The sequence below is a fragment of the Bufo gargarizans genome, chromosome 4 (assembly GCF_014858855.1).
Source record: "Bufo gargarizans isolate SCDJY-AF-19 chromosome 4, ASM1485885v1, whole genome shotgun sequence".
NCBI classification, from domain to species: Eukaryota; Metazoa; Chordata; class Amphibia; order Anura; family Bufonidae; genus Bufo; species Bufo gargarizans.
Window position 1 is genome coordinate 170,332,823 of NC_058083.1, and position 15,213 is coordinate 170,348,035.

The following is a 15,213-nucleotide window of genomic DNA, read 5'->3' on the forward strand; positions in this document are numbered from 1 at the left end:
TTGTGTAAGGGTATTTTTAGAGAAGCGGTCAATGGATTTTATGCTGAAAGATGGATACACCCACAATAGGGACAATATAGAATCTTTAAACTTTTTTTATGCTTTTTTGTGTGGTGACAAAGTTTTGTGCAAAGTATTCATTTGATAAGAAGGAGGGGGGATTGATAGCATGAACAAAAGTTCATTTTATTCCTCCCTCTTGAGTGACCTACAGCCAAGAATATGAGACAGGTAACAGATCCTTATTCTCTTTGTATTTGCACAGTTGGTCATTTTTAAACAGCATGGATCAAAACATATTCAATTTATATCTAAAATTACTTTGCTACAGAAAACTCCAAGCGCTAAAAAAAAAACAAATTCATTAACAAAAAATGAGCCTTCTCTGTTATTTCTAGCGAATGGCGAGCTCTGAAACAGCCTCATTACCTCCCATTTTGACAATCAAAAATGCTTTCAACGGTAAGATAGAAGATGCTATTAGTAAGCTATCTGTTTATTTGTTTTGCTAGACAATCAATTAATATGAGTCAGGTACCTCGAGACTGTAACAGATTTTTATTGGTTTCTGTGCCTAACATACAAACCCCATTAACAACATTTTGTTATTCTTCTTGAATTTTTACCAAATTGAAAACAACAGGACTCAAATCAATAGTATCACGAATGCATTTGACACAGACAAAAGAAAATGGCACACATGCTGTAGTATTATCTACAAAAAGAAGGTTTCCAACAGGCATTCTCAAATTATATACAGAGTACACATCTTTGTATTTATCAACATTTTCTTGGGTAGGTCATAAAATTAGGGGAGCAAAATAAGGCTACTTTCACGCTGCATCTTTCAGTGCCTATTTTCCGCATGTGTCGGGAAAACGACCAGCACAAATGTGAAACATATCCATTCACCCAACAGAGGCCAAAAGAGTGTCCTATTAGCCACCATCTGGCTAGTATACATCAGCATACCCCTTTTCTATAGCATGGAATAGCATTATCTCCTACAATATTAAGATATACAGATATGCAGTATAAAAGTTTTTTTTTTTTTAAATATAGGATGGATCCTATGGGTGAGGGATGCTACTATATGTCTATCCTAAATCCTCCCAATATTTCTCTTAGATTCACCATGCAAAACAATGTGTGAAAGCACTTTTAACACCTTCTCAACATGTGGCATAAATGTTGAGTCTTTAAGGCTAGGTCTACACAGTGATACACGGTATGTCATGTGACTTTTTGTAGGAAAGTTAAGCAACTTTTAAAAAAATGATAGCATGGCACTGTGACTTGCGACATCCTATGACTATGACACAACAGTAGCAAAAACTCCATCAAAGTTGGTGTCGCAGCATGTTGCAGGCCACAGTGCGACACTATTGACTATCATTATAAGAAATGTCACACGACATTGGTGCAACATGAATGTCGTGCAACACATGTCACATTGTAGGTGTACCCTTTTGTCGTCATGTATCCCCAGCCTAACCATGGCATTGGCTCAGGAACGGAGAGGGTGCCATGGCTGGCATGGCCATGTGCCAGCAGTGTCTGTGATCAGAGACTACTCCCATCACAGATATTTTACAGGTCATTTCAAAGGAGGATGCTCCCTCCAATGACCTAAACGTTCTGTTTAGACAAGATTGTGGGAGCTGTTCTGGTTACCATTACAGCCTGGGTTTTTGAAACCTATTAAGCCCTGCAATAGCCTATAATACTATTTCATTGTAGTCAGCTGTATAAATGATCCAATGATTGCATGTTCAAACACCATAGAGGGGCTAAAATAAAAGTTTAAAACAATTAAAATATAAAAACTAATAAAAGAATAAAAAATTCATAGCAACCCCACTTTCACAAATAAAAATATAAAAGATAAGTATCATTGCTATTGCTGCATCCTTTTATTCATTTCTGACCATTAATGGCTACACTAACTGAAATACACTTCAAGGAGAGAGTCTAGTTTACATAAACTAGTATTGTTATATTACTTATGTCTTATTTTAAGATGCCTAAATTTTTTTCATAGTAATACAAAAAACGAGTGTAGTGGAATCCTGACCTTAGCCCGATAACATGTTGTTCTATGACCTGAAGAGGGCTGGGTTTGCAAGGTAAACATTTGGTGGAGGTGATTGATGCTAGAGGGTTCTACAGGTTATTAAATTCAAGGATTCTCTTCATCATTCTCCCTTTGCTTTGGATGTTTATTTAATGTGCTCATTAAAAGTCAGGTACGATGCAACTGTTTGTATGTTGTTAGTTTAATTTCTTCTATAATTGTGGGTTAGATCACAATCAAACCACATTTTATTAGGCTACTTTCACACTTGCGTTCAGGGTTCCGCTTGTGAGTTCCGTTTGAAGGCTCTCACAAGCGTCCCCGAACTGATCCGTACAGCCCCAACGCATTCTGAGTGGATGCGGATCCCCCTCCCTCTCCAGTTTTAAATTCATTGGTGGCCAGTGCGGCCCCCCCTCCCTCCCCAGTATTAAATACATTGGTGGCCAGTGCTGCCCCCCCTCCCCAGTATTAAATTAATTGGTGGCCAGTGCAGACCCCCCTCCCTCCCCTGTATAAAATTCATTGGTTGCCAGTGCGGCCTCCCCTCTCCCCCCCCTAATTAAAATCACCCCCCTACCAGAAGCAGGGGCCAGACCCCCCTCCGTCCCCATTGGCCACCAATGAATTTAATACAGGGGAGGGAGGGAAGGGGGTCTGCACTGGCCACCAATGAATTTAATACTGGGGAGGGAGGGAGGGAGGGGGCTGCACTGGCCACCAATGAATTTAATACTAGGGAGGGAGGGAAGGGGGGCTGCACTGGCTACCAATGAATTTAATACTGGGGAGGGAGGGGGGGCCGCACTGGCCACCAATAAATTTAAAACTGGGGAGGGAGGAGTGTCTGGCCCCTGCTGCCTGGCGGCACCTGATCTCTTACAGGGGGCTATGATATGCACAATTAACCCCTCAGGTGCAGCACCTGAGGGGTTAATTGTGCTGATCACAGCCCCCTAGAGAATATACTAAGAACTGTGTACATGACTGCCCCCTGCTGCCTGGCAGTACTCGATCTCTTACAGGGGGCTGTGATCAGCACAATTAACCCCTCAGGTGCTGCCAGGCAGCAGGGGGCAGTCATGTACACAGTTCTTAGTATATTCTAACTTGAAGCGTCCCCATCACCATGCAAACACCTCTGTGTTAGAATATACTGTCGGATCTGAGTTTTTTTACAATGTGAAAACTCAGATCTGAAAAAGCTGTTATGCAGACGGATCTGTTCTGAACGGATGCAAGCGTTTTCATTATAGGTGCGGATCCATCTGTGCAGATGCCAGACGGATCCGCACCGAACGCAAGTGTGAAAGTAGCCTTATTTAATTAATGCTGCAAATTGCAATGGGTTCACTTACTTTTTCTTTCAATGTATATTTATTTATCATTTATTTTACTCACATAGTGCTGAAGTATTCCGCAGTGCTTTCCAAACATTATTATCACTATAAGTTCCCTATTACTATGTATTTGGAGTATGGGAGGAAACTGGAGTACCCAGAGGAATCCCATGCAAACACGGGGAGAACATATAAACACCATGCAGATGTTGTCCTTTGTGGAATTTGAACCACTGAGCCACTGTGCTGCCAATATATATGAAGCAATAAATGAATGCATACTTACTTAGAGGTTTTTCAAGTAGTGATCCTCCACCTGAACTTGTCCTTGCTGATAAACTGCAGTATATTGAAATAGAAAGCCTCCGGCTGCTGTATAATGAAATAGAATGCCTCGAGCTCCTGAGAGATTACTATATATAAAAGTAATTAGTCTTCCTCTTTAAATCACTGTTATATATTAAAGTAATTTACATTATTAAGACTTTGGGGACACTAAAACAGGGAACCTCAAGTATCTGAAAAACTGTTCCATAATAGATTGTTTCTGCTGGAAAGGCAGGTCTCAAATGCTGACCACCGTACTTGGAAGATTGTTCTTAGCTCGCCTACTGTTACCTTTAGAAAGAGAGCTGAAATGTCTTATATAGAAACATAGAAGATTGACAGCAGAAAAAGACCACATGTTCCATCTAGTCTGGTCTTATATTATTACTTATCTTAGGATAGACATATGTATTACCCAGGCATTCACTTAAATTCACTTACTGTTGGTTTCCCAACCACATCTGCTGGTAGTTTGTTCCAAGCTTGAACAAGTAGCTAAACTCTTTTGGTGTAAAAATATTTCCTTACATTGGTTCAACTTCTGGCCATTTTTTGCAAATCTGATGTGTCACTTTATGTGGTAATAGTTTTGGAACACTTTAACTTATCCAAGTAATTCTTGTGATACATTGTACTTCATGATAATGGTACATTTAAGTTAATATATTAATATAATTCAATTTACCAAAAATTCATAATTTTCAAAATGTTCATTTTTCTGCTTTAAGGCAGATAGTGATACCTCAAAAAAGTTGTTACTTTACATTTCCCATATGTTTATGTTTGCACCATTTTGAAAATGTAATTTTATTTTTTAGGACATTAGAAGGCTTTGAATTTTAGAAGCAAATTGTAAACTTTTCAACAAAATTTCCCAAACCAACTTTTTTAAGGATCAATTCAGTTATTAAGTCAGTTACATGACATAAACCACCCAAAAGTAACCCCATGTTAGAAACGACACACCTTAAGATATTCAAAAATGTTTCCTTTAGGCCCCATGCACACGGCCGTTGTTCACGGCCGTGTGCGGACCGTGGAACCGCGGCCTGGATCCCTCCTGAGAGCAGGAGCGCACGGCGTCACTGGTTGCTATGACGCCGTGCGCTCCCTGCTGCCGCCGCAATACAGTAATACACTGGTATGATCTATACCAGTGTATTACTGTACTGTGCCGGCAGCAGGGAGCGCACGGCGTCATAGCAACCAGTGACGCCGTGCGCTCCTGCTCTCAGGAGGGATCCAGGCCGCGGTTCCACGGCCCGCACACGGCCGTGAACAACGGCCGTGTGCATGGGGCCTTAGGTGTTTCACAGGAATTAATGCAAAATGGAGGTGAAATTTAAAAATGTAACTTTTTTGGTAGATTTTTTATTTTAATCATTTTTTCCAGTAAAACAGCAAGGGATAACAGCAAAACAAACCTCAAATGTTATTACCCTAATTCTACAGTTTCCAAAAGCACTCCAAATATTGGGCGCATGGTAAGGCTGAGAAAGCAGACATGGATTCTAGGGGCCATGTAGCATGTAAAACATTCCTGAGGTCCCCAGAAATTGAAAACCCCAAGAAGTGACCCCATTTTGGAAACAATCTTTTATGCAGAGGCCAGGTTTCTCAGTAATGTCCTTTTATATACCCTTTTATAACAAACCCTGCATCTTTTGGGTCCTTCCCTTCCTCCCTGTTTGGGGGGATTTCACCAGGGAAATTTTGCCCTGGTACAACACAGGCACATGACTTCCTCTAGGTCCCTCCCCATCCTGATTTTGGAAAATAAGGGCCTTGATGACAACCTCTTGGAACTAAGGGAAATTTCCTGTGTAGCCTGCAGATCGATTTAACACATACACATTGTACAGTGCCATCTGTACAATGTGCATAGCCAGCTTTATGTACCACACCTTATTTTTTCGAGTGGCACTGTATGGTTTTAGAACTTGATCTGAAAGATCAACCCTGTACATATGCCTGTTGTAGTCTAGGATACAGTCTAGTTTGGGGGCAGTGGTAGTGGTACCTCATACAGGGGCAGAGGAACTGGTGTTAGTGGGAATGGTGATCAGTACAAGGACATCCCTCTTGTCGGCATGTTCTCATGATGGAGAGCCCTACTGTTGCATTTTCTGAGAAGTTGATCTACCAGGGATCTAGAGAGGCCTCTCCAATTTTTCCGTGCTGTGCCGCAATCCACAGTTCCTCTGATAGGGACATATTAGGGACATGAATATGGGGATACTGATACGGTATAATAGTTATCCACCTAGAGGTTGTAACCCTTATCCAATAGTGGGTGAATTAAGTCCCACGCAATTTTTTCACTAACTCCTAAGCCTGGGCAATATTCTGGGGGTTCAATCCAGGAGTCTTTACGTTCATAAACCAGAACCTTTGGGTGTACCTGGAGGTACTCTTGCACAGCTTGTACATTTTAATACCATACCTTGCCCGCTTGATGGGCAGGTAAAACTTGACTCTGATAATATATGTCACAGTGTTATCTTGGTTATCTCGTGACAAAAGCCATTGAAATCCATTGAAGTTAGTTATCTTTTTCTTGCCATTCTTTACTTAACGCGTTAACCATCAAGTGTAGCTCAGCTGTATCTGTCCTGCTGAAATTTTGACCCTCCATTAAAATGTACAAGGGACTCATCTATGCAAATATCCTTTTCACCTATGCAATTAGAAGTTAAAGTGGTACCGGATAGGTCTAATTTTAAATAGATTGGGGGGGGGGGGGGCGGGGGGGGGGGGGGGGTTGGCACTGTGCATTATCATTGTAATACAAAAATTTCAAAATAGATTAAAATCTTTTGCCGGACATGACCATATTGTAAATTGGAGTCTGGTACAAAATGTCAGAACTCCAATATTTAATATTTGGCTTTTTAACAAGACCAGATATGCAGCATGTGCACCAAAAACGTAATCAGATCTATTTGCATTTACAGGGGTTCAACCAAGGGGTCTAGCATACGAGGATGTGGGAATTCTGGGTTATAAATTGTTCGGCGTATAAAGTTGTTTGGGCCATCATCAAATTTATGAAATCTTAAGAGAAAAAGATTTTGAAAATCTACTTCTCTGAAGCCTGCACAATCAATCTGGATTCCTGAACTGGCAACAAATCCAGAAATTTAAGGGCACATATTCTTCAGGGGGAGGGGTCCATAAAGGATCACTTGGGGGGCTTCCTCAGTTTTTCTCCTAGGCAGGGCATCTCTTTGAGGGTCCCTTAACTCCGGGTGACGATAATGATGACGGAGTAGAGGTGTAGAGATATAAGGCATCTTCTTCTCCATTGCTGACAGGCCCAGTTTAAGAGGCAATTATTAAGTATGCCTTTTCAGTGGAGTACATTCTCTGGGATAATTAGGCCATTTTTATATGCGTGTGTGTGTGTGTGATTTAACACGTTGTAAGGGATCGTCTTTCTCACAGGGAATGATCATCACAAACTTCCTTCCAAAGTCATTAATGTTCAAACAGTGCATTGATTTGGCAGTCTTCACACACCAGCATAAATAAAGCAAACAAAAAAAAATAAAAAAATGCCCGCCTAGGCACTACCTATTACACAAATAACGTATCCCTGTCTCACACATAACACAGTTCACACCCGTGATCAGATGAGGCTTTCTCAGCCAAACAGGCTGTGTCAATACGAGTACCGTTGGGGATTGTGGTCCAGCAGTCCTCCCGACTCTGACCTTGTGAACCTTGTTCCACAGGCGTCACTGCGTTCCACAAAACTTCAGGCTATCTCCCAGCCTCATGGTCCCTCAGCCTAGCCCGGCTGAGACCACACTCACAGAGCCTCAGCAGCACTCTGTTCCAGGATCACACTCCTCTTCTCTAAGGCCTCATGCACACGACAGTATTTTTTTGCGTCCCGCAAAACGTGGTTCCGTTGTTCCGTGGCCGTTTTTGCTTCCGTTGCGCTTCCGTGTGTCCGTGTTACCGTTTTTTTTGCGTCCCGTCAAAAATCCAAGAATGGTGAAAAAAATGGCATTTTACTATCTCCACCCAGGATACTGGTATAAATCAGGGGCACCTGAGTATGCATTTGTGGCCATTTTCTGTAGTCTTTCCAGAGTACAGAGGTTATTTTGGCTGCTCTTTCACCATGTCTGATTCAGAGGAAGAGGTCTTAGTGCATTGGCTCGTTTCTCGGCAATGGGGTCCGCGCCCTCCTTTGTTGAATGATGAACCGACTAGAAGGCGACGTTTTTGGGTCCATCCGATTGTTTCCAAACGCTACCGGAAAGGACACTTCCATACCCTTTACCAAGATCTGCGGCTGCATCCAGAGAAGTTCTTTGCCTTCTGTCGGATGTCAGTGGGTACCTTTGATCGCTTGCTGTCGTCTCTACGTACTGTCCTTACCTTTATGGACACCAATATGAGGCGCAGCATTTCACCTGAGGAAAGGCTCATCGTCACGTTGAGGTAAGCAGTATAGTACTTGTTAAGTTTCACCAGTAATGTGCACTGCTTGTGTCAGGGGGAACATGTGCTAGAAAATGGCTGCTGTGAAACATGTGCTACTGTTTCCTGAAGTCCCCTTCTTTTTAAATCCTATTTTTCTTGGGGGGTGTTTTTGTTTTGATTTAACCTCTTGAAAACCTGCGACATATGATTCTTTTTTTTGGGGTTAGGTTTATTTTAGCAGCTTTAAAACGTGTGTTCATCTATAAAGGGCTCCAGACACTCCATGATTCGTCGCCATTCGCCTGTAGTTTGTTTAAAATTGTGTTTTTAGTCAGTCACTCAGCCATGTTACTGCAGGCTGTTACATGCCTTTTTTGGCTTCTAGACAATTTGCCACAAATACAGGTGTATTCGTTTGTGTTTAGGAGTGTGTGAACGAATTGGGTCACTCTGTCAGGTTCGCTAGCAGCGTGTACCACCCTATTAGAAGTCTATATCCCAGTCTGTTCACTTTTTTAGGGGATTGTGCTGCTGCCAACCCCTCAGATTTAATGTTCACATAATGGCTATTGCTCGCAGATTTCTTACCTTGCACATGACTATCTGCATTTTCCAAAGGGTAGAAACAGTGTTTATGTTAAAATTTAGTGTTAGTACTGCCCTTACCCCAAATGATGCTCTGGTATGGTTTGTATTCCCCATTGCCAATATAATTTAGTTTAAGCATCCATGGACATGTTGCAGAGTTGGCAAGCCGTTTTCAGACAGAGGTGCGACTGGTCATCCATCATTTGGCTACTTTACTGCCAAAAGCACACCAGACAATTTTGCAGGAATACTGTGGTACAATATGGTTGGGCCTTTTGGTTTTTAACCATTTACTAGACAATGCATGAATTAATTCCATGCCGCCTGTTGCTTGAATTGTGTGCTTTTGGCAGAGCAATGCTATGTAAAGTCTAGGGTGTATATTTGTTAACCCTTGAATTTACAATGGGTGTGGCCGCACACAGAGAGGCCCTTCCCATAGGTTACGCTCCACTAGACATAGTGTGGTTTAAAATAATGTAGTGTATAGAACGTTGTTAAGGAATCCAGACTCTGTTGTTCCGTTACTTATTTTTATTTTTTTCTCACAACAGATTCCTTGCCACTGGGAACTCGTTTGCATCCCTGCATTTCGAGTTTCTATTAGGAACCTCCACGATCTCGAGAATTGTTCGACACACTTGCCAGGTCATCTGGCAGCAGCTCCGAGAGACGGTGATGCCGCAACCCAAGGTGGACGATTGGCTTCGGATCGCTGAGGGCTTTCAAAATTCAGCGCAGTTCCCAAACTGCATCGGGGCAATGGATGGCAAGCACATCCGTGTGAAGAAGCCGCCACACTCAGGGAGCCGTTTCTTCAATTATAAACAGTTTTTCTCGGTAGTGCTGATGGCTGTTGCTGACAGTAACTACCGGTTTATAATGGTAGATATTGGGTCCTATGGAAGCACTGCGGATGCTCGCATCTTTAGTGCTTCTAGAATGGGTGAGCGGCTTCTTGCCAACCAGCTTGCCCTGCCCGAGTCCAGAACACTGCCCGGATATGCCCGTCCGCCGGCTCCATTTGTCATCGTGGCGGATGAAGGGTTTGCATTGACTCCACATGTTATGCGGCCCTTTCCAAAGCGTGGTTTGGATGTCAGGAGGCGTATCTTCAACTACCGGTTGACTCGTGCCCGTCGGTATGTGGAGTGCGCTTTCGGGATACTCTCTAGCAAGTGGAGGGTGTTTTTGTCATCCATACAGATGGATCCGGAGAATGCTACCCTGGTGATTCAAGCTTGTGTTGTTCTGCACAACTTCACCAGGATTCACGAGGCTTCCTCTTCTGTAGACTTGGAAGATCTTCCAACGTCTTCAGATTTGGGCTTGGAAAGGACCCTGCATAGACGACCAGGGACTGCAGGCATTGCAGTTCGTGAACTCTTTGCAGACTACTTTCACAGCCCAGAGGGGTCCTTGCCATGGCAGAGGGACGCTATTCGTGGCAGTTTTTGAAATCTTCTGGGCTCGTTAGTTTTTTGTTATTTTCTAGATAGATTACTTGAATTTATTGTATTAGTGGAGTGTAGGGACTCGCAAGGTAATGAGGACCCTTGACGTGGGCTTGCGGGCTGAGATTTTGTGGACATCGCATATTTTATTTAATCTACACATTTAATTTAAATGATGCTTTGGTCTAAATTTAGTTAGACTATTTCATCTTTAAACTTCGAGTATTTGGTCCATAAAATTTTCTAATACCTCATGTTGAAAGTTAATAAATTTAAAGGTGCGGTGCATCTTAATAAAGTGTTGCATTTGTAGATACTGTGTGTGTGTTTTTGGGCATGATAGACAAAATGATAAGGTTAATGGTTTGTGGAATGTTAGAAAATAAAACCAGACACATTTTTAGTGCACAAAATAACTTTTTTCAAAAATATTCTGCACCAAAACAGGTTATAAACAATATTTTTGGCAAATAAACACAACCAACCAAATTAAAACAGAAAAACCACCCCCCAAAAAAGAAAATCATAACTCAAAGAGGTCCTGAGTGAAAGACCCTGCCGGAAAGGAGGACCGTGGCCTTCCTTGAGCCTGCTGTTGTGGGACAGTGGGCAAACTGCCCTGGAAAATGCCCTGTGCTGCCCCTTGCATATGGCCATGGGGTGGCCCGTACTGGGGGTGTGGGGCAAAAGAAGGCGCCTGAGTTGGTTGCCTTTCCCGTCCAAATTGGCCGGCCACTTGGGGTTGCCCCTCATTTTCAAGATCCACCATCCAGTTGTTCAAACGGCCCAGTATGTCCCCATGATTTGGGATGGCGAACATCTTCATGACCACAGCAATTGAAGCCACGCATGCATTGTGATCAGGTTCCGGCACTTTTTTCAGAAGGGGCGCCAATCCGCGAAGCATTTTCTCCTCCACTCCGTCACTCCGCCTCTGTGCCAGAAAATCAATGACGCGTGCGTCAATAACCTCCCGACTCTCTGGCACAGAGGTGGAGGGAGGGACTTGGCGGGGGCGTCTTCGGTGCGGCTGCCTGACACGGGGTGGACTGGGCTGTTGTTGGTGCTGGCCCTGTGACGATTCCTCCGGGTCCTCTGCTGGCGTCGGTTCGGGACTAATTGCAGGGGAAAAAACAGCTGGGGTTTCACTCCCATCAGAAGACGACTCCCCAGAGGGTTCCAGACTGTCCGCAGTACTGTTTTTCAAAGACATGTAAAAACTCAATTAGATATCTCTTTTTAAATTTAACAGAAAATAAACAGTGATATTAGGTGTGATCAGCTGTATACAGACACTATATATATGGAGTGGCTCGAAACAACATAATGTAAGAGAATACGCAATAAACACATGCATCTATGTGAACAGTGCAATTCCAAATGTATTTACAATATATAGGGCAAGATGGGTCACAACTGGTAAAGCGCAAATGGTAATGTAATGGTAAAACATGGTTTGATGGTTGAAGCAGTCCAGCGAAAGAAGAGGAATACTCATTCCAGGCACCAAACCAGTGCGGATATTGACGCCATCTCACCAGTATGTGGCCTGCTTCAACCATACCAACATACAAGACGTAGGGTCTAACTGGTCGAACTTATTTTCCAGCAAAATAATAACATGTACTGGGCCACAAATGTGCATGATGAGAGCAGTCATTCTGAGACGGGTGGTCAAGCCTAGAAGGAACATCATTGGATTCTGGGTTTTTTTCATTGTACACAAACAAACCAAGGAATCAATGTTGGTCCTGGTGCCATACATTGAAAGCAATGTGAATGACGTGGCCAATACCAAATGGGGATCAAATTCCGACATGTCAGTAAAAAAAGGAATCTATATGGGAACTATAAAAGCACCCGCTAATGTCAAAACTGATATACTAATCTGGACTTGCATTAAAATGGGAGACATGCACCTTTTGAGGTATAAATGACCTATCCCTATGAAAAGTCCCAAAGATTATTGTGGTATAAGACCAACAGGAGGCAAACACGCAGAACATCTGTATGATGAGATAATGCGTGCGGAGCGCACGTGGCTTGTCGTTTGTGAAATCCTTTCAATATTAAAAACATCTATGTTCTGGGACCTGCCCAAAATTGATGCAGCAGGAACCAAACAGAGAGGGGGGGTGCTATATGCGCACTACACGTGTCGTCTCATCATACAACTCAGCAGCGGGTTTGAATGGGGGCAACCTTTCACATAAAGTGATGGACACAACCAACCCCAGGCATGTGCAAACTGATGCCCACCATCTGATGCACAACGACAACTCCAAGCAGGACTGGTTAACTTACAGCTAGGGATGAGCGAACTCGAACTGTATAGTTCGGGTTCGTACCGAATTTTGGGGTGTCCGTGACACGGACCCGAACATTTTCGTAAAAGTCCGGGTTCGGGTTCGGTGTTCGTCGCTTTCTTGGCGCTTTTGTGACGCTTTCTTGGCGCTTTTTGAAAGGCTGCAAAGCAGCCAATCAACAAGCGTCATACTACTTGCCCCAAGAGGCCGTCACAGCCATGCCTACTATTGGCATGGCTGTGATTGGCCAGAGCACCATGTGACCCAGCCTCTATTTAAGCTGGAGTCACATAGCGCCGCCCGTCACTCTGCTCTGATTAGCGTAGGGAGAGGTTGCGGATGCGACAGTAGGGCGAGATTAGGCAGATTAACTCCTCCAAAGGACTTCACTTGATTAATCGATCGATCTGCAGCTGTGCATCATTGAGCTGCTGAAATTCAAATGCTCACTCACTGTTTTTAGGCTGCCCAGACCGTTTGTCAGTCACTTTTTTCTGGGGTGATCGGCGGCCATTTTGTGTCTTGTGCGGTGCTGCGACCAAGTGCATCCAAGCTGCGACCAAGTGCATTTAACCCTCAATGGTGTGGTTGTTTTTTGGCTAAAGCCTACATCAGGGTGAAGCTGTCACACCAAGTGCATTTAACCAGCAATAGTCTGTTCATTTTTTTGGCCATATACTAAATCAGGGGCAAGCTGCGCCTGTCACCAAGTGCATTTAACCCTCAATGGTGTGGTTGTTTTTTGGCTAAAGCCTACATCAGGGTGAAGCTGTCACACCAAGTGCATTTAACCAGCAATAGTCTGTTCATTTTTTGGCCATATACTACATCAGGGGCAAGCTGCGCCCGTCACCAAGTGCATTTAACCCTCAGTAGTGTGGTGCGTCAAGCTGTGACACCAAGTGCATTTAACCAGCAATAGTCTGTTCATTTTTTGGCCATATACTAAATCAGGGGCAAGCTGCGCCCGTCACCAAGTGCATTTAACCAGCAATAGTGTGGTTATTTTTTGGCCATATCCCAGTCTAATTCTGTCACTAAATCCATACCGGTCACCCAGCGCCTAAATACTAGGCCTCAAATTTATATCCCGCTAAATCTCTCGTTACCGCTGTCCTGTTGTGGCTGGGAAAGTTATTTAGTGTCCGTCAAAGCACATTTTTTGTTCTGGGTTGAAGTACAATTCCCAATTTAGCAATTTCATAATTTAGTGGTTCCTGCTATATCAGAGCTATTTGAAATCTATCCCTAAAAGGGTATATAATATTCAAGGTGCACATTGGGTCATTCAGAATAACTTCACACACACCCGCTACTGTGTATTTCCAAGTCTAATTCTGTCACTAAACCCATACCTGTCACCCAGCGCCTAAATACTAGGCCTCAAATTTATATCCTGCTAAATCTCTCGTTAACGCTGTCCTGTTGTGGCTGGGAAAGTTATTTAGTGTCCGTCAAAGCACATTTTTTGTTCTGGGTTGAAATACAATTCCCAATTTAACAATTTCATAATTTAGTGGTTTCTGCTATATCAGAGCTATTTGAAATCTATCCCTAAAAGGGTATATAATATTCAAGGTGCACATTGGGTCATTCAGAATAACTTCACACACACCCGCTACTGTGTATTTCCAAGTCTAATTCTGTCACTAAACCCATACCTGTCACCCAGCGCCTAAATACTAGGCCTCAAATTTATATCCTGCTAAATCTCTCGTTACCGCTGTCCTGTTGTGGCTGGGAAAGTTATTTAGTGTCCGTCAAAGCACATTTTTTGTTCTGGGTTGAAATACAATTCCCAATTTAGCAATTTCATAATTTAGTGGTTTCTGCTATATCAGAGCTATTTGAAATCTATCCCTAAAAGGGTATATAATATTCAAGGTGCACATTGGGTCATTCAGAATAACTTCACACACACCCGCTACTGTGTATTTCCAAGTCTAATTCTGTCACTAAACCCATACCTGTCACCCAGCGCCTAAATACTAGGCCTCAAATTTATATCCTGCTAAATCTCTCGTTAACGCTGTCCTGTTGTGGCTGGGAAAGTTATTTAGTGTCCGTCAAAGCACATTTTTTGTTCTGGGTTTAAATACAATTCCCAATTTAACAATTTCATAATTTAGTGGTTTCTGCTATATCAGAGCTATTTGAAATCTATCCCTAAAAGGGTATATAATATTCAAGGTGCACATTGGGTCATTCAGAATAACTTCACACACACACGCTTCTGTGCATTTCCAAGTCTAATTCTGTCACTAAATCCATACCGGTCACCCAGCGCCTAAATACTAGGCCTCAAATTTATATCCCGCTGAATTTGAATACAATACATTGGGCCAAATAATATATTTGTTGTTGTGGTGAACCATAACAATGAGAAAAACATCTAGTAAGGGACGCGGACGTGGACATGGTCGTGGTGGTGTTAGTGGACCCTCTGGTGCTGGGAGAGGACGTGGCCGTTCTGCCACATCCACACGTCCTAGTGTACCAACTACCTCAGGTCCCAGTAGCCGCCAGAATTTACAGCGATATATGGTGGGGCCCAATGCCGTTCTAAGGATGGTAAGGCCTGAGCAGGTACAGGCATTAGTCAATTGGGTGGCCGACAGTGGATCCAGCACGTTCACATTATCTCCCACCCAGTCTTCTGCAGAAAGCGCACAGATGGCGCCTGAAAACCA

The 15,213-nt window shown here is 43.1% G+C and overlaps 1 protein-coding gene across 3 annotated transcripts in view; it reads right to left on the reverse strand.

Moving 5' to 3' along the window:
• Nucleotides 1–15,213, reverse strand: part of KCNMB2 (potassium calcium-activated channel subfamily M regulatory beta subunit 2) — a 501,876-nt gene that overhangs the window by 448,634 nt on the left and 38,029 nt on the right. For 2 of the 3 annotated variants that reach the window (XM_044292338.1, XM_044292336.1), the window contains exon 3: nucleotides 10,674–11,413. The exons of the other annotated variant lie outside the window; for it this stretch is intronic. In XM_044292338.1, the coding sequence (XP_044148273.1) occupies nucleotides 10,741–11,413 (673 nt within the window). In that variant the 3' untranslated portion in view covers nucleotides 10,674–10,740. Of the gene's footprint in view, nucleotides 1–10,673; nucleotides 11,414–15,213 lie in introns of those variants that run through there. 3 annotated transcript variants of the gene reach the window in all.